Source organism: Peromyscus maniculatus, chromosome X (genome assembly GCF_049852395.1).
Source record: "Peromyscus maniculatus bairdii isolate BWxNUB_F1_BW_parent chromosome X, HU_Pman_BW_mat_3.1, whole genome shotgun sequence".
Lineage (NCBI taxonomy): Eukaryota > Metazoa > Chordata > Mammalia > Rodentia > Cricetidae > Peromyscus > Peromyscus maniculatus.
This window is the reverse complement of record NC_134875.1, coordinates 38,940,197-38,965,236: the sequence shown is the minus strand read 5'-3', so window position 1 is coordinate 38,965,236 and position 25,040 is coordinate 38,940,197. Positions and strand designations below refer to the sequence as shown.

Sequence of the window (25,040 nt, the reverse complement as noted above, 5' to 3'; positions counted from 1 at the left end):
ATGAACCTAAAAAGTCTTAATCTTAGCACCGTCGAAATTAGCAATCTTTTCATTTACATTCAGTGTCTCTGAATTTTCTTGATTTTTTTAAATCTCTGTGTCATAAAAGATGTTCTCCTGCCGGGCGGTGGTGGCGCACGCCTTTAATCCCAGCACTCGGGAGGCAGAGCCAGGTGGATCTCTGTGAGTTCGAGGCCAGCCTGGACTACCAAGTGAGTCCCAGGAAAGGCACAAAGCTACACAGAGAAACCCTGTCTCGAAAAACCAAAAAAAAAAAAAAAAAAAAAAAAAAAAAGATGTTCTCCTGTTTTATATGCTCCGAAAACTGTATTGTTTTCCTTTTCAGATTTACCTTTTCAGATCACCTGGAATTGATTTTTGTGTATGATGTAGAAGAGTCCACTTTCATTTCCCCATACAGATAGCCATTATAGCATTTATAGGGAATGCTATTTGTGCATTAAAAGTCCTCGTGTGGCCCTGTTTAAAAATGTTCCATTTGCCATACGTCAGGAATCCATGCCTGGGTCTATTCTTGAGCTTTCTATTCTGTTCCATGAGTCTATTTGTCCTTGTGCTAGTACACACTGTTTTAATCACCATGGCTTTATAATAAGTTCTGATGCTTGGTTGAGCAAGTCCTCCCACATCCTTGTTCTTCAGATGTGTCTTGGCTCTCAGCCCTTTGCATTTCCTTATTGCATTTAGAAAGCAACTTGCCAAGTTTTCTCTCAAACAAATCAACCAATAATGTAACTCATTGGGATGTATTGAGACTCACCAAATGTTTATAGTTCTTTTTTTAATTGATGTTTTTGAGAATGTCATATCTGAGTATTGTATTTACATCATTTTCACCTCTCCCTTCCCCCCTCCAACTCCTCCTGTGTCCCCTCCTCCTCCTTCTCAAATCATTGACCTCTTCTTCTATTGGCCTCTAATTAAGTATGTGTGGTACCATATAATAGGAGGCTGACAACTTCTTGCTCTAAATTGAACACTCTTGGGAAGTCAAAAGAAGCTGATCAAGATTTGTCTTCCTTCTTTCTGTGCTCATCATCTTGTTAAATGTGAACCACACTCCTTAATAGTCATCACCAGCTGACCCTAACTCCTGGTCCTGCTTCAGGTGAATCTCTCTTTATACAAAGTAAATCTATGCATCTCTGAATGTGCAGAACACTTTTTATTAAGGGTCCCCAGATTGATTTAAAAACATCCTCCCTTCCGAAAGCAATTAAAATAAGATCTACTGGAAATATGGTACATGTGAACGTATTTTTATATGTGAGTATATAGATAGATATATGCACATATATGTATATGTTAATAGGAGTAAGTACAGTAACAATATTACTTACTACTGCTAGGAGAATTATCTATTCACACAAAAGACAGGCACACGTTTGTCACAGTTGTAAGAGCCTTCAGGCACCAAACATTACTTAAATGAAGAAAAGACTAAAGGTTAGCAAACAAATTGAGTTTTTCCCTGTAGTAATATGATGAACAGGGTCTTTGTGTGTGTCTGCATGTGTGTATCTCTCTGTGTGTATCTGTGTGCTTACAATATACTCAGGTAAACAGGTTGGCTAAATACTTTTTAATAATGGAATCTATTCAGACACTCTGAGCTCTAATCTGATTTTTTTCTTGGACCAAACAGGAAAAGGCTAGAACCACTGTTACAAAATGATTTAGTTATGCCCTAAATATGAACCTATGCATCTTTCTAGATATCATTCAGAAATGGAAAAGAAAATGCTTTCCTTAGGTGTAAGAGTACCAGTGATGAAACAGGAAAAGAGTACCCGTCCCACAGGTTTTGACGAACAGTTCTATGAAACCTTAACCATGAATTCCCCTATCTTTTAAAAATCTTTTTACAATTTTCTCCTATTTCATTTCCTAAATTTCAGATTATTCTATGAGCCAGTCACAACACCTTGTGGGCACACCTTTTGCTTGAAATGTCTTGAGCGATGCCTAGATCATAATGCAAAGTGTCCACTGTGCAAAGACGTTCTTTTACAGGTAAACCACTCTTTCTTCCTTGGTTGCATTAACTCATTTTGTACTAACTCAGTGCCCAAGTGGGTCCTAAACCACTGTACTGTGCTTGACCAAAATACCACCCCCCACCCCCACCCTTGTTTGTTTCTGCTGTCTCCTAGACATCCTTTCTCTCTCCACAAAGTCCTTCAGGAAAATGAGGCAACATGTAGCTTTTCAATAACTGTCAGTAATGAAGTTCATTTAGGTTAGAGGCAAAAACACGAAATAGATAATAAACACAAATCTTGGTTCTGGTCCCATTGTGGTACCTCATAAACAATTATCTTGAGTGAATTTTGTTTCCACTATCCTTGAACTAGATAGCTCTGATTTCTGCATACAATGATGTTTATTTGTGCTTAAAAAGGTCAGCTGCTTAAGGCTCCAGCCACCACCCCACCCAAGAACCCTCTCAGATTGTCAATGTGGTCTTTCTACAACTCCTCAGGAGCCACTGTTCTATTAGCAGATACTTGGCTGCTTGTAAAGCTCTGAAGACTTCAGATTCTTTAAAATTAACTACCTAAGCTTACATCTTCAAGTGGGCCTTATGGGCTTTCCTGTGGCAAAATAAAGGAATATGTCTTGCTTTCCTTCCTTCAGATACTTGGGTATCTCAGCTTACAAACAATATTAATATTGCTTCCCCCTTATCATCCTTGAAGACAGGTTTCAGGTGCTGGGTTATCTCTAGAGAATGGTAATGCATGCTGGTAGTTCCAGGATTTGGGAAGCTGAGACAGGAGCATTGTGAGTTCAATGTCTACCTGAGACAGTAAGATCTTGTCTCTCAGGAATAAAAGGGACTATTTATATGCTCCTGTAGGTCCAGAGAAGTGTATGCCGAGCCTCCCTTAACTCTGACTTTGACAATAAGGAGCTAGAGTGAACCCATCATCCAGAGTAGCCTTGAGAATGAGAATGGGAAAGTGCTAAAGTAATGGCTTCCCTTAGATAAAGAGGTGGGATTTGCAACCTGATTGTTGATAAGATTTCCATGGTCCTTCTATTTAAACAAGACATTCATGCTGTGTTAACACTACAGAGTTCACACCAACAGAAGGAAGAAAGTCTGTCATATGCTCAGCCTTTAGAGAAAAGCACCGTTACCATTTTAGGGTGTCTGCTTCTTGGAGTTTTGTTTTAGCATCAGCAGAGGGATCACTTTCCCACTTAGACTGTCTATCTCTTGAGTCACTGCTTTTCCCTAAAGCCCTTCACTGGACATTATGATTTTTTTTCCTGTTGCCAGGCAATGGCAGTAGCTGATAAGACATCCAGTAGGCAGAAGCTGTGGGATCTCAGACTCAGAGGCTAGAAGATAGTCTCATCTATCTCTGTATTCATACAAGGCCATACTTCTACCATTTAACAAAGTGATACATATTCCAATCATATTCGTGGCAGAATAGAGACTCCTGGGGAAGAAACAAAATTGTCTGAAGCCAGCAGTTTGGTACTCAGGAGCTCCCTCTGCTGAGTCCCACAGCAATCAATTCTCTGTAGCTATTTATTTTTTATTTATTATTATTTGAGAATTTCATACGCGTGCTGTATTTACTTGCTTTTTCCCTCTCACTTTCCACACACCCCTGCCTGTGTTTTCCCCACTCCTTCTCCGTTTTGTGATCTCCTATTCTCTAACTAGTGTTTCATATATGCGGGCATATAAATATATAAATACAACTTCCCAAGTCCGTTTAGTGTTGCTCATATGCATCTGCTCTTAGGGCTGGCCACTGATACTGGATAACCAATTAGGGGGCTTCTCCCTGGGGAAGACTGATTCTTCCTCTCCCAGCAGCTGTTAATTGCCTGTAGCTGTTCATCTAGGCGTAGGGCTTCATGGGATTTCCTCCTCCCACACTGACAAATTTTCAGGTGTTGTCCTTTGTTTAGGTCTTGTTTAAAGAACTGTGTTGTTCAGATTTCATGGAGGTACATGTTTTCTATCATATAGAGAAGGAAGCACACATCCTGGTCCTCTGGCTCTTACAATCTTTCCGCCCTCTCTTCTGTGATGTCCCGAGTCTTACATGCAGGGGTTGTGTTGTAGTTGTATCAACTGGGGATGAGCACCCCACAGCAGATTGTTAATGTACGTTTTGACCAGTTATAGCTTTCTGTAATGGTCTCTGCTGCAAAGAGAAGCTTCTTTGGTGAGGGCTGAAAGCTACACTTATCTGTGAGTGTAAGGATAATTATTTAGAATGCAATTACAAATACATTATATTGCTTTAGGAAAGTGGAGGTAATAGGTTCTCCTCTAAGTTCCATTGCTTCATGAGCATATATTTTAACATTCATTGTTTGGTCCATATTATTAAATACACACTACTTATAGATCTCTATGTATACATATGGTATGGATGTTTGGGAAGGACAAACTAGTGACATTTTAACCTAAGTCTGTTTCTGAATTTCAGTGATAACTAGATGGTGTCATAAACTAGCAAGTAGACAGTCACCTGTATTTGGCTGTTAGTGTATGTGTGGTTTTTATTTTAACTAAAGTTAAGACATAGAGACTTGGCAATATCTAGGAGCCAGACATTCAATTGGAGTGGAGGTAGGGCAGGGCAGGATACATGAACATAGCCTTTTGATTCTCTGAATCCTTTGACCAGATTCTTTCAGCACTTCCCAGATAGGGCTTGTAAGCACAGCAATAAACTGCAAAGGAAGTATGATTCACCCCTCTTTAGTTCAGTCATGAACATCTCAAATCTAAAGCTTTAGGTTGACTGCAAGATTTTCAAAAGTTTAATGCAATGTTTCTTTGTTAAAATATTTTTAATGATAAATGTTCAATTTCATGTTTTTAAAGAAAATCAAAACTCTAACATCCAAAAGATACATATATTGTGGATGTATTAGCTTCCAAATTATGGGTCCAAATTACAACACATGAGTAATTTCACTATTATCTGGACTACATCAGACTCTGGGCTATACAATTCTCTGTGTTTTTCTGTGGACTGTACAATATTCCACTACCGTGTTCCTTTTCTAGTGCTTGCCATCAAGAAAGTATAGCAAAAATGTAATAATGGAAGAACTAATAGCTAAATTCCTGCCAGAAGAACTCAAGGAACGAAGGAGGCTTTACGAAGAGGAAATGGAAGAACTCTCTAAGTATGTACATGCATGTTTCTGTTTTCCATTTCATGCACTTCAGCTCACGGAAACTGACACACTTCTTACTAGCTCCTTGTTCAGTGATATCATGTTCCTAGTTTGAAATGGCCATGGTAAGGTTATTTACATCATGGAAGTCAGCAAAGCCCCCTCCCATCCCTCTCGGAAGCAGTTGTTAAACATTTACCAGCAGGTCTCTGAAGAGTGCACCAGCCAAACCACAGAGCCACGTGACCCATCTCAGCACTAGTAAGTGCATGTTATGGGAAGGAGTGGATTAAGGAGTCGCTTAATTAGGAGACCTCATGAGACAACTGGAAGATGCCTTTAAGTGGCTTAAATGGTGGTGTGAGCCATACCTGGGGTTAAGACCCAGTTCTATCTGAGTATGTTTCGTGATCATGGGCATGCTATTTCACCTTTCTGGGGGTCAGTTTCCTTGCCAGTGACTTGAAGATGACAGCTCTTACATTATGGACTTGTTCTGGAGACCCCAATGAGTTGGTGCACAGCAAGCAATTAATGAATGGCCATGGTGCCTATACTTGGTGTGTATTTCCTCTGCCACACATGGTGTGAGAGGTGAAGGGGCAGGATGGAGACATAATTGGATCTTCAAGGGCTCTGACTGGTCTGCACTTAGCAGAAAAAGCAGGACATAATAATGAAGTCCTGTGCCTCTGACTGCTACCCTCCTCCCTGCCCTCCCAAAGAGTTCCCACAGCATTCTGAAGGCTTCCTGAGGGGAAAATCGCCTCAGTTTATTTGCCCTCTGGGGAGAGAGCATTTCTGAACTGCGCATCCGTCGGTTTGGATGTGCCTTCACTTGGCATGTTTTTCTCAGAGACTAGAATTCTTTGGTTCTCATTGGTTTTTACATCGAAATTACTCTGTACAGTTTTATCTCTTTCCTGCTTCTTCACTTAGTCTTTAATCCAGTGGTCCTCAACTTTCCTAATGCTGCGACCCTTTGATACAGCTCCTATTGTCATGGTGACCCCCAACCATAACATTATTTTCATTGCTACTTCATAACTATAATTTTGCTGCTGTTATGAATCAAAATGTAAATATCTGATATGCAAGCCCTGTGAAAGGGTTGTTTGGCCCCCAAAGGGGTCATGACCCACAGGTTGAGAATGGCTGCACCTCTCTGAGTCCTTTTTTCACTGTCACTTAAGATTGTACTAATCAATAGTACATACTGAGGGGCTTTCTATTTAAAGGCATCTCAGGCCTGACCCCTTTTAAGATTTAGACAGATGGCCTTACATTTCTTGGCCCATTTAGGTGCTTTGTTCCTTCACTGGCTTTACTAGATGATTCAGATGACCGGGCTCTCTGACAAGCTGGCCCAGTTGGGGGTTTCCCATAGGGTCATGTCCCTGAGTTTTCAAGGGTATTCATTGAAAAGCAGATTCCTGCATTGCAACTCCAGAGTGAATGCATCAGTATCTCTGAAGGTGTATTGGCTGAGTCTCTAGATTTGAGAGTCCCCCATTATTCTCATGTCCATGAGCATTTGAACATCACTGGGACACATTTGTCTTGTTGGCCTCTTGATGAGTGCTCCTTCTAGCTGGGTCTACTCTGAATAGTCTCTGAGAGGCTTGGCAAATTTGAAATGCATGTAAGGACATTGCAGGCAGGTTTTTACTGCCCCTCTGGAAAGCTGGGTGCATTTATACCATCAGTGCCACTCTTCATGTCTCAAGAAAAGTGCCTGAACTGGTCCATTTGGGCAGAGAAAGGGAGGAAGAAAGGGAGGGGCAGCATGGCTGTCACCCACTGTTCATAGTAATAGAGATCTAATCAATAAACTTAGAATGTGTGCAATGCCAGTTTAGGCTTTCAGATTTGGCTAGTCTCCACATTGGATCATGGAACTTGGCCTACAGCATCAACTGCACCTCAGTGTTTTTCTATCATCCATTAAACTTTGATGACTCCTTGTCTTACTCCAAGGGACATCATATTGTGACATTTGATCAACTGATCTATGCTCTACCCCATTGGTTTGAGATCCACCTCGTATTCTCTTCCCAACAGCTTAAATAAGAACGTGCCTATTTTCGTGTGTACCATGGCCTATCCCACCGTTCCTTGTCCCCTGCACATCTTTGAGCCTTGTTACCGACTGATGATTCGGAGATGTATTGAGACAGGCACAAAACAGTTTGGCATGTGCCTTGGAGATCCTGTCAAAGGGTAAGTGAGGAGATGTAGGGAATAGGGAAGTTAGGCAGAGAGGGATTTCTTTTTTACTTTGGAGGGGTTCTAGAGGTGCGGTCAACCAAGTTCATGAGGTTAGCCAGCTCAGAACACCAAAACATCTGTGAAGATCACAGTCCTTCTGGGGCCTGTTTTACAGTAGGAAAGGCTCCCTATTTAAAATAACCCTAGAAGTAATATTTCATTAAGCAGGGGGCATACATTATAAAACTTGTCTTGTGGGCTAGGGTTGCAGCTCAGCCTGCCTACCAGTCACAAAGCCTTGGAATCGATCCTCAGCACTATATAAACCTGGAGTGGTGTTGCACACCTACAATCCCAAAAGTGGAGAGTTGAAGGCCAGAGAATACATATGAAGTCCAAGGACAGCCTGAAAAACGTGAGAGCCTGTCTTAAAAACAAAAGTCAGAAACAAACAAACAAAATTGTTTTGTTAAGTGTGTTAGCCCTAGAGCTAAACTACCCACTTTTATATTTGAGTGCTGACCTTGGAGCACCTTTGATGTTGGGCAAATCATATAGCCTTTTTGTCCCCAATTTCTTTGTCTGTTAAGTGGACATGATGGTATGCCTACCTAACTGGTCTTCCTTATTGGGAGAACTTATGAGTTATTGGTGTACTCCAAGCACTAAACACAGTCCCTGTCTAAATGCATCCATTTGGGATACTGTAATATAATGCTGTGTAGTAAGTAATTTATAAGCAATTACAGATGTGAACTACCACAGGCACTAGAAATTTATGCCTACTGTGAAGTCTACAGCCAATGTGCCGTAATAGTCATTTTTTTTGGCTTTTTTTTTTCTGAATCCAGAGCCTGTATATGCTAGGCAGGTATTTTAGTTGGGGTTTCTATTGCTATGAGGAGACACTATGACCAAGGCAACATTTATAAAGGAAAACATTTAGTTGGGGTCACTTGCTTACAGTTTCGGGGGGTTTAGTTCATCATGGTAGCAAGACATGGCAGCATACAGGCAGACATCTTGATCATAAGGCAACAGGAAGTGGACTGAGATACTGGGTGTGGCTTGAGCATATATGAGACCTCAAAGGCCACCTCCACAGTGACACACTTCCTCTAAAAGGGCCATACCTACTCCAGCAAAGCCACACCTCCCAATAGTGCCCTTCCCTATGAGCTTATAGGGGCCAATTACATTCAAACTACTACAGAAGGTATTCTACCATTGAACTATATCCTAAGCCTGTTTTGTTTTATTTTGAGACCAGGCGGGACTAAGTTATCCAAGCAAGCCTCAAATTTGTGATTCACCTGTTAACAGCCTCCTTTATAGCTAGGACTATCATTGTATGCTATCATGTTCAGGATGTGATAAGGCCTTGTTGTGTTATAACATGGTGGAAAGGCAAAGAGGAAGTGAGCGAAGGGAAGTCCCACCTTCCTCTTAATAATGAACACACTCTTGCAGTAATCACTCCTTTGTGGCTTGATCACTTCTTAAAGGTCCTGCCTCCTAACAGTGTTAAAATGACAATAAATTTCAACACACGCTTTGAGAGGGACAAACATTTAAACTATAGCACTGCACATAATATGTGCTCAACAAATGGTAGCAGGTGTACCATTATGTTCAGCTCTCTTTTTTTTGTTTTCATAGATGCTGCCTGTTGTATAGCTGCAGTTGTAGATCAGGGCACAGAAGTCCTCTAGCAAACAGCACAAGGTGCTAGGAATGGCTGGGGTCTAGGCCGGGAACAATAGAACTCATCACCAATCTACTCTCTTGACTTGATTCTCAACAAACAGGTTTGCAGAATATGGCTGCATCTTAGAGATCAGAAATGTCCAATTCTTTGCTGATGGCCGATCGGTGGTTGACAGCATAGGCAAGAGGCGCTTCAAGGTGCTCCACCAGGGCCAGCGGGATGGCTACAACACAGCTGATATTGAATATATCGAAGATCAAAAGGTGAGGGTGGCCAGTGCCAACAAACCTAACAGCCAAATTATCACGGTAGTTTGATATACCAAGATGATTGCAAAGGGGTTTCTCAGAATTGTCTTGGGGCCTTGGCATTTCTCACCCAATTGCTACTGGATGAATGTTATTGGGACTGCTGCCCAATTGCATCCATAGTCCTCCCGCCCCTCCCCTCCTCCCTCCCCAAGGGGGCTTGATTTAGAAAGGGGTGTACACATAAGTATTTTAACTATGGATTGATTTATATTTTCCAATGCATTTCTCTTGAGATTATGGTAGATTTAAATATAAATTTGCATTTTAAAAATGTGCAACTTGCCCCAGAACACTATTCCTAAATCAGAGTCATTCACCCTCCCCAAAAGTAAAAAAAAAAAAAAAATGTCACATGTCCAATTAATCCTTGGTGTTTCTGAGCTAATGGGGAGATGAAGAGGTCAGTAATCCCATGCTCATTTATATTATTTATGTAGTAGATTAATACATGATTAATAGATAAAACAATTTGACCTTGAAGATGCACTGAGGCACAGATATATTCACACCTACCTTCCCAGTGAGTAGAATCCTGGGACTTATGCAGGGACACTTGGCTCGGTCTGGGAGGGGGGGAATGGACCTGCCTGAACTGAGTCTACCAGGTCGACCCCGGTCCTCGGGGGAGACCTTGATCTGGAGGAGGTGGGAATGGGGGGTAGGCTGGGGGGAGGGGGGGCGAGAGGGGGAGAACAGGGGAATCTGTGGCTATTATGTTGAACTGAATGGTGTTGTAAAATAATAAAAATAAGGAAAGAAAAAGATGTAAAGATAAAAAGAGAAGGGGCATAAGCCAGCACAATGCACTTTATTCATATGCCTTCACCTGAGCTAGCCCAAGCTTCTGGCTGTCTCTCTGCTTACTGTTTCAGGCATTTTTCTCAGCTAAACCTTTTGTCTTCCTGCTCTCTCTGCCACATTTGTACTCCACCCAGCACCTGGCTGCTGGGTATTCCATATCTTACACGGGAGAAAGCCAGATGGGTGAAGGAAAAGCAGGTCAGATTCTCAAAAGAAGGTCAGGTGTCAAAAACAACTCTGAGGTGGATGGAGAAGGTAGAGAGTGCTTCACTTTCATTTTGACATTTTCAGGTTCAGGGAGAAGATTGTGCTGAACTCATGGGCTTACATAACTGTGTGTATGAGCAAGCATCCTCATGGTTTCATTCGCTCAAAACATCTCTGAAGAATCGGATACTAAATCATTTCGGTCCAATGCCAGAGAAAGATGAAGATCCCCAGGTATGTAAGAATATCTATGCAGAATAGTTGGCCCCAGCAGGTGGGAGTGTCCAGGCTTTGTGATTAGGTGGGTGTGTGGCTGTCATCCATCAAGTCAGTGCGGAGAAGAGGACAGATCCAATACAGGATTGTGTAGCTAGCCAGTGAGTGGCATGGGTAAGACCAACAGGATCCCAAGTCAGAATTGGGTTAACTGTAGTCCAAGCAGGGACTTGGAACTAAGACAAATACTGAGAAATAAGTGAGGTGCAAGGAAGACAGCAACAGCAGTGACCAAAGAACCTCCAGGGGGAGCCCAGACCTGCGCCGTGGTAATGCTAGGGCGACAGGATACATACAAAGGCCAGGGAGTAAGAGACGCTAACTAAGGCTGCTACTTCCTGCCAGCTTCATGTCCCCTTCTCCAGTCCTGCAGGAGCTGGGAGGTAGGATCACCTACACGACAAGAGTCCAGCTGCAGAAACCTTCAAATCCAGCCCATCTACGCATAGCCCTGCAAGTCTAGACCCTCACCGTTGTTCCTAGCTTGAGCAGGTCCCGAGAAAACTGGCCCTCAGGACATGGTTCATTAGGTTCTAGTGTATTGCTCTTCTCCCTTGAGGAACAGGTCTCTGTGAGCTCAGGCTGCAGATCCAGAGTCCACTAGGCAGTGGGCAGAGTTTGCTTTCACCACACTTTGCCTGCCTTGTTTCAATCAGGCAGTGTTCATGGGGAATTCCAGTTTGGAGAACAGAAGGCCGGGGCAGCTCTATTCTCTTAATGCTACCTTTCCCCATATTCTAAGCTGGCTGTCCCACAGAATCACTCCTGGAACTTCTTTGATTTCTTTTTTAGTTTCTGCTTCCTGATTCTATCACAATAGAAAAATCTGAATATATATATATACATATTCTGACCTTTCTGCCTAAAGACGGCAGTGTGACCTTGGGGAAATCCCTTCCCCCTCTCAATTTTTCTCTAAAATCAGACAGGATTATTAGGAGTCTAAAGTTCCTCCTCCTCCTCCATTCTGAGGTTTCAAAACACCTGTCAGTTTCCAAATGGACTGAAGAGTCTTGCTTCCTCCAGCCCACAGAGTGGCTCTTCTCCCTCCATACAAAGGCAGGACTCACATGTTCTAAGGAAGGCAAAGCCAGCAAGTGCTTCCTGGTGACCCAGCTCTTGGCTATGGTGATTCAAGAAGACAGCATAACTCAGAACAAGGTCATGTTCAAGCTTAATGTTCCCCTTCACATGCCGGGGAACATTCTCTTCCAGTCAGGCAAACAGACAGAGATCAACAGTGCTAACCACATCTTCCACAGGAGAAAACCCAGGTGCCTCAGTGTGATTCATAGGGCCTTAATGACATAGCAAGCCCAAATCATTTCCCTTCTTATTAGTTTTGTTATCATGTTGCCTTGGTCGTGGCAGCAGCAGCAAAAACTCATCCAGTTTGCTGTATCTAATTTTGCAGCCCCAAGTAGTAGTTCCACGAATAAGAGTATCATAACTTGGTGGGAGGTTTCTTAGAAACAGCCACAGTATTAACATCATCAGTTTAAGTATCTGCTGGTGATCTTGGGAAAGAAAGTTCAGAATAGCAACCTGGTATCCAGAAGTGATTGTAAGAGAAAATACCTTGCACACTACAGTGAGGGAGAGAGAGGGGGTGGGGTGGGCAGGGGTGTCCAGATGAAGCCAGAGGCACAGAAAAACCAAGTGTCGTTCAGGAACATTCAGGGAGAAACACACAAAGCAGTTTCGAGTCAAATAATCTCAGACCAGCATGGGCTTCTCTACAAGTGGAAAGCTGACTCCTTTTGAAAGTTGTGGGAAGAAAACTCATTTGAGGATTAGTAATACATGTCTAAAATGTGTGCTCAGGAAGCTGATGACAAAGAGCATTTCAGTGAAGGATTGGTAAGGGATGAGAAGTGTCAAAAAGAAAACCCGAGGGTTAACAGGAATGTGTTTTCTAATTGGAATGTTTGGTTGCTGTTCTTTGAAACTGGAAATCATAGCTCTTGCCTTCAGGGGAGATGATAACTATGGCTCTGTTTGTGACATGGTATATTTAGACTACAGCCTTCCACCAAAGTAAGAAAATGGTGGGCGTTAAAAGGCATGCCAAGCCCAAAGAGTCGTAGGATTAAAGGCCTGGATTTGAAATGGATCAGTCCAAAGGACCTGACCAGAACCTTAGAAGTAGAAGAGACAAAAGAGTGAATACTCCAGCTTGTAAAAGCACACTGCCTAGGGAGCACAGTGTATGTGTTAAGATGTTGGTTCGCTTGGTTTAACAAGTAGTAAAGATGATTGAGAGTCAACAGAGAGAAGACCCCAGTCCTGGAGGACTAAGGCAGTTCTCTTCCAAGAGAGCATCCAGCAACCCAGGTTCTTCCATCACAGAGCTCAGCCGTCTTTAGAGAGTTCGTTTTTCTTGATTGAAGAAGATTGAGCCTCACCATGACTTCAATCTTGTTAGAGAAAGGAGGAGAGGCTGGAGAGATGGCTCAGAGGTTAAGAGCACTGGCTGCTCTTCCAGAGGACCCAGGTTCAATTCCCAGCACCAACGTGGGGACTCATAACCACCAGTTCAAGGGAATTAGATACTCACTTCTGGCCTCTGTGGCACACAGACATACATGCAGACAAAAACACTATACACATAAAATAATAAAAACTACAAAAGAAAAGAAATGGGAGGAAAAAGGAAGGCAGAGGCTGCATACTCTTTTCCCAGAACTTACACATATCACTTCTATTTATATCTTTTTAGCCAACATTTTGTCTATGGCTTCACCTAGCTGCAAGAAACACTGGGAAATAATAATGTCACCTACCCCCTACTACCATGTGGCTGTATGCTCAGCTGAAACAAAAGAGGAGAAAAACTGATGGAGACTCTCAGCAGTCTCTGCCACACACAGAAGCAGTTCCACATGGGGTGTTTACTCGATGCATGTGAACATCTGTACGTGGACCGCATGGGAATAGGATCAATGAACTGTGTTTCTCTGTTGCAGGTTAATCCAAATGGTCCAGCCTGGTGCTGGTGGACATTAGCGGTTCTTCCCCTGGAAAGCAGAGCTCAGCTCCCCTTCCTAGCAATGAGGTCCTTAAAGGATAGACTCAACGGTATTCGGCGGATCCTGGCCTTCATATCCAGAAACCAAAATTAGTGGGAAGCAGATTGCGGAAGAGGCATTTCCACCCTCTCTACTGCCCTGGGGCGATGTTCTTGTAAATATATCTAATTGCAATAACACCTTAACAGAAGAGAGTATCCTAGAGAGATGTTACTCTGCTTTTTGACCACACAGAAATTGAGTAGGAAGACCAAAAGAATGTCACCTGTTTGACTTTCTGTCTTTAGATGCTTTTTGACACAAACAACCAGAGGTGTGGAAGAGCCCAGAAAAAGTTGTTTAGCACCAATTTCTCTGAAAGTCGAATGTGACCTGTCTTTCATAACTGAGTGACTGTGTGGTTGAAATGTGAAGCAGAGATGCTAACATCACTGCATTCTTTCACTGACTTGAGGTCTCGTTTCAAATGGTTCAGGTTTTATAGAGCATTGTGTAAAATAATGTTCATACTTCTTTCTGTTTTAATAATTTATTTTTTGCACTACTGTATCCTTTTTCTACATGTACGTTTGTAACTATTTAAGTGTACATTACTGAAAAGTCCGTTGCTTTATTTATTGATGTGGTTGACTATGTATGTAGGGGGAATAACAGTACTAAACATGTGCAATGTTCTTTAATTTTTTTTTCTGAATTGATCCCAATTCTTGGGCCATTTTTATATAGTTCGTGTCTATCCTAGTGAACTAAGTTTCAAGGAATTTTGGAAGGCTTCTAAGGTAATTTGTCTTCACAGATTCCACTCTTTCAGTTTGATTTAAGTGATAGAAAATACTTAATTGATTTGGCATAAGTTGTGGTGTGTGCAAGAGTAAAGTGAAATAATCCATTTTCTGTGTGTAATACAGAATAAGGCTGAAAAAATTCTTTAGGAATGGAGAGATGAATTAGAAGTGTCTTTTATTACAATCTATTAGAGGTATTTGTTTCAGGCAATCTAGTTAGAAGTGTATTAATTTCTCTCCAGTGCAGTTAAGGATAAGATTAATAGTTATCTGGTTTTTCAGAGAGAATGACATCAAGACCTGTACCAGCATCTGCTGAAATACTTGAGGGACTATTCCTTCTTAAAGGTGTAAAGAAATCAGAAAGGTTAGAATCCCTTTAAATCTCTATAAAAGAACCAGAGACTGCATCCATGATTTCATGTAAACACTGCCTTCCCTCCTGCTAACAATGGGCCAAAGATTCCAGTGCAGGGGGAGAAAGGAAAGAGAAGGGGCAGCAGTGGCCGCTTACCTTGCTTAGCGCTAGTCTGAGGCCTTTGGCGCCAGAGAAAGCTGAAAAATAGATCGTGGGAGTGTTATAATGGCAGAGGAAAATTAGAGCCGGGAAAAGTGAATGGTCGCATTTGTCTCTTACTCAAACTACTCCCAGGTGGTTTTGGACAGCTAAGGTGTGTTAGTCACGTGTAGCCCCTCCACTCTGTTAACGAGAGAGAGAGAGAGAGAGAGAGAGAGAGAGAGAGAGAGAGAGAGAGAGAGAGAGAGAGAGATTCAAGGTTTAGTCTGGGTTCTTCTGTAACCACAAGAAACCTGAAGGAGGTGGGGTTTTTGTGTTAGACAGAGGTGATCTCCAGATGCTGTAAAAGAGACTCATGTAAGCAGAAAGTAAATGATCATCTGCACTTGCTTATGTAGGCTGTGTTGTCAGAGCATTACCAGCTTTGAAGTTTGGAATAATCTGGGCAGGTGAAGAATGCAAGTGTATGGAATGGAAATACAGGATGGAGTGCTATCTGAGTTAAGTCTAGAGGGCTCAGAGAGCAGGAAATGAAGATGCTTTCCTCTCACACCTGACACCCGACCATACGATCATGGCAAAGTGTTCTAGTATGATTGTTTCCTAATTCTATAGTACAAACCCAACAGAGAAAAGAGTCAAAAGCTTCCTCCACTTGTTACATGTCTTACTTTGGCATTAATTGAACTTGCGTTGAGCTCCAGTTTCTTCATGTATGAAATGGTACTGGTGCTCATATACTAAAACCAGAATGACACAGAAAAGATTAGCACAGCCTCTTTGCAAGGATGGTATGCAAATTTGGATAGCATTCTAGATTTTTATTAAAAGATGGAATAGTGGTGGTATTAATAGCATATAGGCTTCCTAGGAATGTTAAATGGGACATGTCAGAAATTACTTAGTGCAGTACCTTGATGATGGGAGATATAAACTGTAACTATTATCAGCCATGTTGTAGAACATTATCCATGGCCTACAGTTACATGAAGCGCTGCCTTTGCTTACAATACTCATTTGTAGCCACTTTAAGCTTGGTTGGGAAAATCGAAACCACTGATTCTTGGATCACAACTTGATGGTTTGCAAGTAACTCCTATTGTGGTTAAAACTAGGAAAGCAGGCCTGGGGATACAGCTCAGTTGCTAATGTTTGCCTTCCATGCATGGGTCACTGGGTTCTAGCCTCAGTACTGTAAAAATATGAGAAAATGAAAGGACGGGAGAACAAATGAATGTTAGAAGTAGGGACTGATTCCTATGCCAAGAAAATAATTTCCATTTTAATAAGGGCTAAAAAGTAATGCTGTATTTGGGGGCATCTAGAATTCCTGAAAGAATGGAAGCCTTAAGTTTTAGCTTCCATGAGCATAACCAAACCATCCCTCCCTATTCTTCAAAATGTGTTGAAAATTTCAACTATACCAGAATAATTAGATCTCACCATCTAGGAGTTTTGCACATAGCTAATGTTATTTCTTTATGCTGCCCCAAATAACAGGCTCTACAATGATGTGTTGAGAACATGTACCAGGTACTAAACTGAGTGATATCATTTACCTGAACAAATGAAATAACCTTTTAGACAGCATTGCTAACCCCACATATGGATAAGAAAACAGAGGCTCAGCAATTTTAAAGACTATGCCTATGTAACATTTTCATCCAATGAGTGGCCAAGCTTGGTTCTTTACCTTTCATGTAGCAGATCTTTCAACATTTTGAATAGTTTGTCATGCATGTTTTATTCAACAGATATGGCAGCCAAATCACAAAATACCCTAAGAACTCAAAATGAGAAGTTCCAGGTGAAACTGCCTAAAACATCTCCCTTTAATCTAAGAGAAAAAGGAAGTTCGGCTTCTTAATAAAATCTCATTGATAAGAGGGTACCCAATCTGAGCACATGGAAATCTTGGCTGGCCTAAATAGTGTGTTCCTCTGAGCAGCCTGAATCCATGTTGGGGTTGTTCTCCAGCCAGCTTTTGTTTCAGTGATGGCAGGAAGTGGGAAAGTAGGCGTTAACTTTCTTCAGGATGTACATGAGTGGGATAATCAGTTGAACTTGACCATTTTAGCACTTACAGATTGATTGGTTCTGCTTCTAAGCACAGTAAGGATGAGTATAGAGATGAAAGCTAAGTCTCAACCGGAAGGACAAGATTCCCCCTTGTAGACAGTGCCACTTTCTTGGGTTAGTCTTCCTTTCTACCGTGACTTCATAGCTGACCCAGTCCTTTCCTTGTAGATTATTTTCTCTGTGTGTATGTATCTATGTGTGTGTGTGTGCGCGTGCACACACACATGCACTAGGTAGCAAGCAGACCTTATGCCTTTCTGCTTTGTACCGTCTACTGCTGCTAGCTAAAAACCAGCAAAATGTAGAAAGTGAAAAATGAAGAAACTACTTTTCAGCGGATAATTTGAAAAAAGGGGTGTTTGCTCCTCACTTTGAGGAGCAGAGAACTATTCCAATAGCTTGCCTTTCTGGAGGCCAACTGCTTCAAGTTCAGTACTGCCTCAGTAGCAGAGTTGAGTTCTGGCACGTGTGGTGCTGCCATCTCTGCCTGTGGAGCTGACTTGGGTTCAGATAACCCCCTGTGATTAGCCACAGAAGCCTCAGAACTCCCATGGCTGGGCCACTGAAGCCAGAGGTCTCTTACTGCCAACAGGTTGTGTCCTGTTGATGGACTGCAACCCACTGGGGCCTGAATGCCCTGTGCCAACTCCATTCCCAGCATTTTCGCCCTAGATTCATTCCTTGGGTTCCCAGCGTGTTGACTGTGTGTCCATTTCTACTCATCCAGGTAGAAACGGGCAGGCTCTAAGTTCATTCTTAGGCCTAAAGAACGAGGTTTTGATTCTGGATGGAAGACAGCTCTTAAAAGCTTTGCTTTCTGGCATTTCTAATATGCAGAGAGCAGGAAGGGAAAGGAGCCATGCACAGTGTACACATCCAATTCCTTTTAGAATGGCAGATCCCACCCACTCCACTGCTTAACTACCTAATACTCTGGGGTTTACACATCCACAGATGAAATGAAGAACTTTTCACCTAGAAGTGGGTGTTTCCAAACATGTTAAGTTAACCTCCAGAGAGAAGTGCCTGGAACCACTGTTCCTGGTGTCACTTTAAAGCTTTGGCTTCATGACTTTGTAGCATTTAAAAACCTTTTGCAGCCACAAATGTGATTAACAGAAGTTTACAAAGCAACACTGTACCTTGTGCATTATCTTAAAAGTCCACTGGCATTCATCTACTGTTCAGGTGACGAGGACAACTGATGAGATAAAAAGAAGAGCAAATAGTTCATCGTGGCACCATTGGCTGATGTTAGATAAATGAGTCTCATTATTGTATGCAGTTCTCTGTAACGCCAGGATTAAAACAGTGTGGATATGTGTTGGCTTTCCATTTGTTTGTTAAGCAGCCATTTTGCTTTTGCACAGTCATGAGTTGAAGGGAAATTAAGATGCCGCTCCCTCCCCACCAATGCTACTCAACTACCTCTATATGCCTGGTTTCTTTTTAGGGGTTCCCTTCTTCTAAATCTGCACAAAATAGTTTCAGCTCATCTACGTTGTAATCGCAATGTGATATAGACAGTCTCTGTGAAAATTGTTTGTTCATTAAACAAAGGTTTCCTGTTGTCTCTGTATCTACCAAAGTGTATTCTATCCTAGAAAAGTAATTAACTGGCCAGGTTGAGCCTGGTGTTCCAGGGCTACAGTCACAGCTACATGGGAAGCTGAGGCTGGGGATCACAAGTTCATCACCAACCTAGGGAATATAGACCCTGTCTCAAAACCTAAAAGCTGGGCTTAGTTGTGCAGGCCTGTAATCCCAGCTACTTTGGAGGCTGGAGCAGAAGAGTTGCAAGTTCAAGGCCTGTGTGGGTTTCAGAGTGAGTTCAAGGCCAACCTTGACAATGCTGTGAGATCTTGTTTCAAAAATAAATAAGTAAGTAAATAAATAAACACCATTAAAAAGGGTTGGCGATACAGCTCAGGCAGAACACTTGCCTAGCATACACAAGGCCCTGGCTTCCATTCAAATTACACAGAAAGATCAAAGAAAAAGAAGTAACCAGCTGGTTTCAGCAGCACTGTAGCATATCATGATGACAGACCCTCTAAAGAACTGAGTATGCACCTCAGCGGTAGAACACTTGCCTAGCATGAGTCAGGTCCGTAATTCAACCCACAGCCCTATAAAGTCAATGCAAAGTCAAACAACTCTTTATGGAACCAGGTCTGCACCCCAGCAGCAAACACGTACATGCATGGCAATGAGGCAGGTGTGAATGGATTAACATGACTAATACGTTCTGAAACATTGGCTATAAATGGAGTGTTTTTTTTTAAACAAAACAAAATAACAACAACAACCAAAACCCACTGGAAAGGTTTGCTTATATTTAAGGACTTATTTTTAAGCATTTTTCTCTCTTCTTTTCCAGCTATCCACTTGTGCATTTATCTCGTGGCTTTTGTTTTAAGCATTTCTTTTACTCCTCAGTAAGTCCATAGACGAATCCACTGTGTTTTGACCCTTTCCGTCCCCTACACCCTATCCCTCCTCCAACTCCTCCCGGGCCTCCCCTGATACGTTTCCTTTCCAATGTCAAACCTTACCTCTTTTTCCTCTCTCTCTAACCCACTGAGTGCAATTAGGACTGCCTGTGTGTGTGTGGATGTGGGGCCATCCACTGAGGGATGGGAAACCTACCAGAGGCCACACCTCCAAAGGAAGATGATTCTTCCTCCTCCAGTAGTCAGCAGCCTCTCAGCTCAGGGTTGAAGCGTTTTTCCAATTATCGGTCTAATTTCTTTGTAAACACAACAGTCTTGTATTGTGGCTGACTCAAGCAGATCACCTGCCTGCTGTTTCACCACTGTCATTGTCACGAAAGAAAGCTAGATTTGCTGTTACCTTCTCATGCCGTGGCTAACGTTTTTGATGAACCTTTTTATCTCTTCATTTTTTTAAAAATGTAAATGCTTTTATTTTCATTGAGTGGTTTATCAAGAAGAGCTTAAAGGGAGCTGAGGAGATGGCTGAAGGGGCAAAAGCACTTGCTGCCAAGCTGGATGACCTGAGTTCAGTCCCTGGAACACACACGCAAAACACACACACACACACACACACACACACACACACACACACACACACACACTAACTAACTAACTAACTAACTAAACAGATATAAACAAAATGATTTTTAAAAAAAGAATAGCTTAAGCCAGGAAGCAGTGGTACCCACCTTACCCACCTTTAATCCCAGCACTCAGGAGGCAGAGGCATGCTCATCTCTGTGAGTTCGAGGCCGGCCTGGTCTACAGAGCGAGTTCCAGCTTGGCTTAAAGGTGAAGCCAAATCATGAACCAGTGTTATGGCACTGAGGATAGAACCTAGGATCTCACAGGCCCCACAAGTGCTCTACCGCTGAGCTTATCCTCAGCCCAGCACGAACTGAATGATGGGAAAACGGATAAAAAGTCACTGGGCCAATGTGTTATATTAGCCAAATTGGCCCCAGCAAGAGCGCTTCAGCAACGTGTCCCATTTTCTCTGCACTGCTGATTTTTGTGGTGTGCAATTAATGGCATTTATGCAACTTTTATTCTACCACTGAAAAAAGGACACAAGAATGAAACGATGAAAAAAATGAGCTGAAGCTGGGGATGTAACACACTTGGTAGAGTGCTTGCCTAACATACAAGACGCCCTGGGTTTGGTAATCAAAACTACATAAAGTTGGCATGGTGCACCTGGGAGGTGGAGGAGGATCAGAAGTTTAGGGTCATTTCCATTACATAACTAGTTCAAGAGTAGCCTGGGATTCTTGAGACTTTTTTTTTTTTTTTTAAGAAAAAAAGAAAAGGAAGGAAGGAACGAAAAATTGAATTGAAAGACTGGGATATAGCTCAGTGATAGATTGTTTGCTTAGCATATTCAAGGCCATGGGTTCAATTCCCAGTAAAGAAAAAAGAACTGATAGTCCAGGTTCACTGTCACACAGCTCTAATGCCCACTAGAGAGGCCCAGAAAGGATGATTTTGAGTTCAAGACCACTTTGGACAATATAACGAGAACCCCTCTTTCAAAACAATAAAAGGGAAGTAGAGAATAGCATAAAAAAAAACCAAGCATGCTGTTACCCACCTATGATATTGGTTACTCAGGATGACTGAAGTATGGAGATCATGAGTTCAAGGATAGCCTGGGAAACATGGATTCAGTCTTAAAAACAACAAAATAAAATGATGGGAAAACTCTGTCTACTTGGGCCCAACCTGTTTGTTCTAACATGACTTATAGAGTAATCGAGAAAAATCAAAATTCTTGGCCCATTAAGGCCCAGCAGGGATGGTTGCTTGTGTCCAGTCTGACTGTCTCTATTCACAGGAGACACACTACACTTAAGCCAAAGGCGCAAGCTCCCTTTCTAAGGCGGTTCTTCCACCCAGAATGGCCGCATAGCTTTCTCTCTAGAGAACTGGATTGGGCCATCTGTAAGGAAAGCCAGTCCTATTTGTTGTTGTTCCAGAAGCTTCAAGTATATCCAAAGCTGTCAGTTTCTTCTGCCTCCCCTCTGGGATCCATTCTGGCTCCTTTGAGTTTTCCAGGGCCAAATATGGTTCCCTAGAAAGTTCTCCCAGTGACAAAATGAAGGCCCAGGACATGGAGGAAAGTGCCTTAAGCTCATGGGCTCCCCAAAGCCACAAGACCACCTTCTAACAGTTTGATTTCTTCATCCCCAGGAAAGGTTGAGGGAGGGTGGGAAAGGAGGAGACTCATCTGCGGTCATCTCAAGGTGGATGTGTAGCCTCGTCAAGAAGCCTTAACATCTCCACACCTCCTACCACTCTCCAGATTTTTGCTTACTTACCAATTTTCCCGCTCTGACCTACAGTCACACTGACTGGCCACCTTTGTTTCCTTTCCACTTTTACACATATATGTACTAGCACATACCACTGGTGCATTGACAAGCACTGAAAAATTTTTCCTACATCTATTGAAGCACAGCGCCACCAAAATCGTACCTCATTGCAAATACTACCTACCTTCTTGGGAGTAAGTATCAACAATGTCTAAATGCTTAACGTTCAGCAAAATTAAGTCCTCAAAATAGCTCATTTGCTCTAAATCCAATGATTCTACAAATATCTGGCTTCTTAGGGATGCTAAAGGTTTAGTATAGTTCTAGTCAATAATCACAGGAAGAGGTAGGATAACTGCCCCTTTAGGCTACCGGGATGTCTACTGACACCTTGAGTATGTGAGGCAGGATAGACAGAGAAGATTATGTAGATTTAATATTTAATATTTATGTATATATACAGATATACCTATATGACATGAAAGTAGGAAAACTATGAGAAGGGAAGAAGAGGTATAAAAGGGGGTGGTGAATGAGAGAGTGTAATGGTAAATGTGTTGGCTAGTTAGTTTTATGTCAACTTGACACAAACTAGAGTCATCAGAGAGGAAGGAGCCTCAATTGAGAAAATACCTCCATAAGATCAGGCTGTAGGCAGGCCTGTAGGGCATTTTCTTAATTAGTGCTTGATGTAGAGGGTCCCAGACTATTATGGGTTTTATAAGAAAAGGCAGGCTGAACAAACCAGGGGAAGCAAGCCAGTAAGCAGCTCCCCTCCATGGCCTCTGCATCAGCTCCTGCCTCCAGGTTCCTGCCCTGCTTGAGTTCCTGTCTTTGCTGATTTTGATGATGATGGTGATGTGAAACTGTGAGTGAAATAAACCCCTTTCTCCCCAGGTTGGTCATGGTGTTTCATCACTGAGATAGTAGGGGAGAAATAAATATCACATTTTACTGATATGCAGAATCAATCTTTGGCACAAAAGAAGACTATTTGGGGAAGCCAAGGGGACTGGTGGGTGGGGGTAGAATGGCTACAGATGGTAATGGGTGAATATGAGCTAGGAACAATAGTACATCTGATAATATATTAATAAAGTCCACTATTAAAGTGTTAATCACAAAAATCAATTTAAAATGTAAAAAGGGAAAAAAGGAGGAGGCTTGAGGAGACGCCCCTCCCGTTTGGAATCTAGGTTGTGTTTCTTGCTGAGTTTCAACACAACTGACCAAATTAAGACTCCTGAAAAGATTGCCTGCAGACACGATACTCTTTTTTCTGGACCTTATCACAAACAAGAGTATCGAAACATTGAGTAAGCCATGCTGAAGCAAAACAAATGTGACCTTTGAGTTTCTACCTTATCAGCACTCCTCTATCCTCCATAAATCTTAATAATGTAACTGTACCTCATAAACCAACTCATGATTTCATCTACAAAAGGAAATTTTTATAGATGAAATAAACAAGCTAATACTTTTTATTTAATTTTAAAATTTTGCCTAATGTTTAAGCTTTCTTTTAGTCTTTGAGCCTGGTTATAACTGCATCCTTTGATCAATGTAACTTCAAAAACCAAAACCCAAACCCTGTATAGCTATTGTTAAAGCCAGTTGGGCATGACCATCTGGCTCTGCTGAGAAGCCTGCATGGGTATATACTAACTCATCTTTACTCAGTGGACCCTGACTTTCTTCACACTGACTCATCCTGATTTTTTTTTCTGCCACATCAGCCAAGGTCCCCGCCTTATCTGAATAGAGGTTCTTAGGAGTCGAACCACCTGGACTACTTAAAGTTGAATCCCAGAGGCAGATCACTTGCCTAGCGTGTGCAAAATCCTAGGTTCCATTTCTACTCTGCAAAACAAAACAAAATAAAACAAACAAGACCCCGGCCCCAATCCAAAATCCTTCCAGGAGATGGCAGTGTCTTTTTAAGGGTTTTTTTTTTTTTTGTTATCTTAGCAAATGGTTTGACTTTCTCCCATCATCCTGTACTATTTGTACCTAAGCAGATATCACCACACATGTGGAACACATGTATCTTTTCTCTTAAACATACATACATACACACACACACACACACACACACACACACACACACACACACGCTCACACATGAGACTTCACGTGTACCTTACCTGCAGTTTATCAATGATCCCATTTATATACTCTATTTAAGCCTCTCTGCACACTAAAGTCTATAGTCAATTGTTTGAGACAGTTCAGGTTGTATTAACCTGAGATCACTATAATATTTCAGAGATTTTTCTGGAGGTCCAGCATATCAAGATTGCGTACTACATCTGGGTGTGTCTTTAAATGATTGCCTATTCTAGTCTGACGAGTTTGAGGACTGACCCCACTTTTCTGGTTTAGTCTACCAAATATGCTGGCTATTTGGTGACATGGTAGAATCCTAGCAACAATCAAATATAAAATATTCATTGACTCTTTCAGGGGCCATTCTGTACAAACAACATTGATAGTAGGTTGTTCTGCCTTAGAGAAACAAAGCCATATACATGAGCAGCTATATTGGAATGTCCTTCTAGTCCCTGCCATACATTTCACTCAGCAACCTGCTCCATTTGCTCTCTGGCTTCTGATCTGTGCCCCTTGGGGAAGTCTTTCTCTCCTTCTCTAGAACCTAGAATAAAGTGATTGGATATTCTCTCCCTATCACTTTTTTTTGTCTAGAGTTTACTGTTTTTGGCTCTCCACAGTTGGACTCACCCATTTGGGTCCAGTCATAAGACTACTTTTGCCCACTGCCTTCTTCAACATCACACTGCTTTGCCTCTGTCTTCAGCTCATTCACCCACAGACAATCGCTGAGTGTTACATGCCCATGTACTCCCTGACTGTCCCTGCAATCTCTGAGTGTTGCATGCCCATGTACTCCCTGACTGTCCCTGCTGATGGCACCTTACATCGCCCTTGAATGGGCTTTGTCATCTAATCCTAAAGTTTCCTATGATATCACAATGTACATTTGCGTTACCTACCTGATCCTTGAAGATTTATGCTCTGTAAAACCACTCCAAATAGAAGACACTCTAAAAAACACTCCCACAAACTCAGAAAAAAATATGTGTTACAAATCTAGTTGTGATGTCTGCTATCCT

At 42.0% G+C, this 25,040-nt stretch overlaps 1 protein-coding gene and 1 non-coding gene across 3 annotated transcripts in view; both read left to right on the top strand.

The window, feature by feature from the left end:
* Lonrf3 (LON peptidase N-terminal domain and ring finger 3) overlaps positions 1 to 18,681 on the top strand; it is a 38,288-nt gene extending 19,607 nt beyond the window's left edge. For both annotated transcript variants that reach the window (XM_006992958.4, XM_015986473.3), the window contains 6 exons: positions 1,920 to 2,034; positions 5,069 to 5,190; positions 7,243 to 7,401; positions 9,198 to 9,360; positions 10,501 to 10,650; positions 13,659 to 18,681. In XM_006992958.4, coding sequence (XP_006993020.1) covers positions 1,920 to 2,034; positions 5,069 to 5,190; positions 7,243 to 7,401; positions 9,198 to 9,360; positions 10,501 to 10,650; positions 13,659 to 13,814 — 865 coding nt within the window. In that variant the 3' untranslated portion in view covers positions 13,815 to 18,681. The remainder of the gene's footprint in view (positions 1 to 1,919; positions 2,035 to 5,068; positions 5,191 to 7,242; positions 7,402 to 9,197; positions 9,361 to 10,500; positions 10,651 to 13,658) is intronic.
* LOC121825910 (U6 spliceosomal RNA) lies at positions 15,745 to 15,846 on the top strand. The gene has a single exon (XR_006068280.1). It is a non-coding gene; the product is annotated as a U6 spliceosomal RNA (small nuclear RNA).
* Positions 18,682 to 25,040: the final 6,359 nt, after the last annotated feature.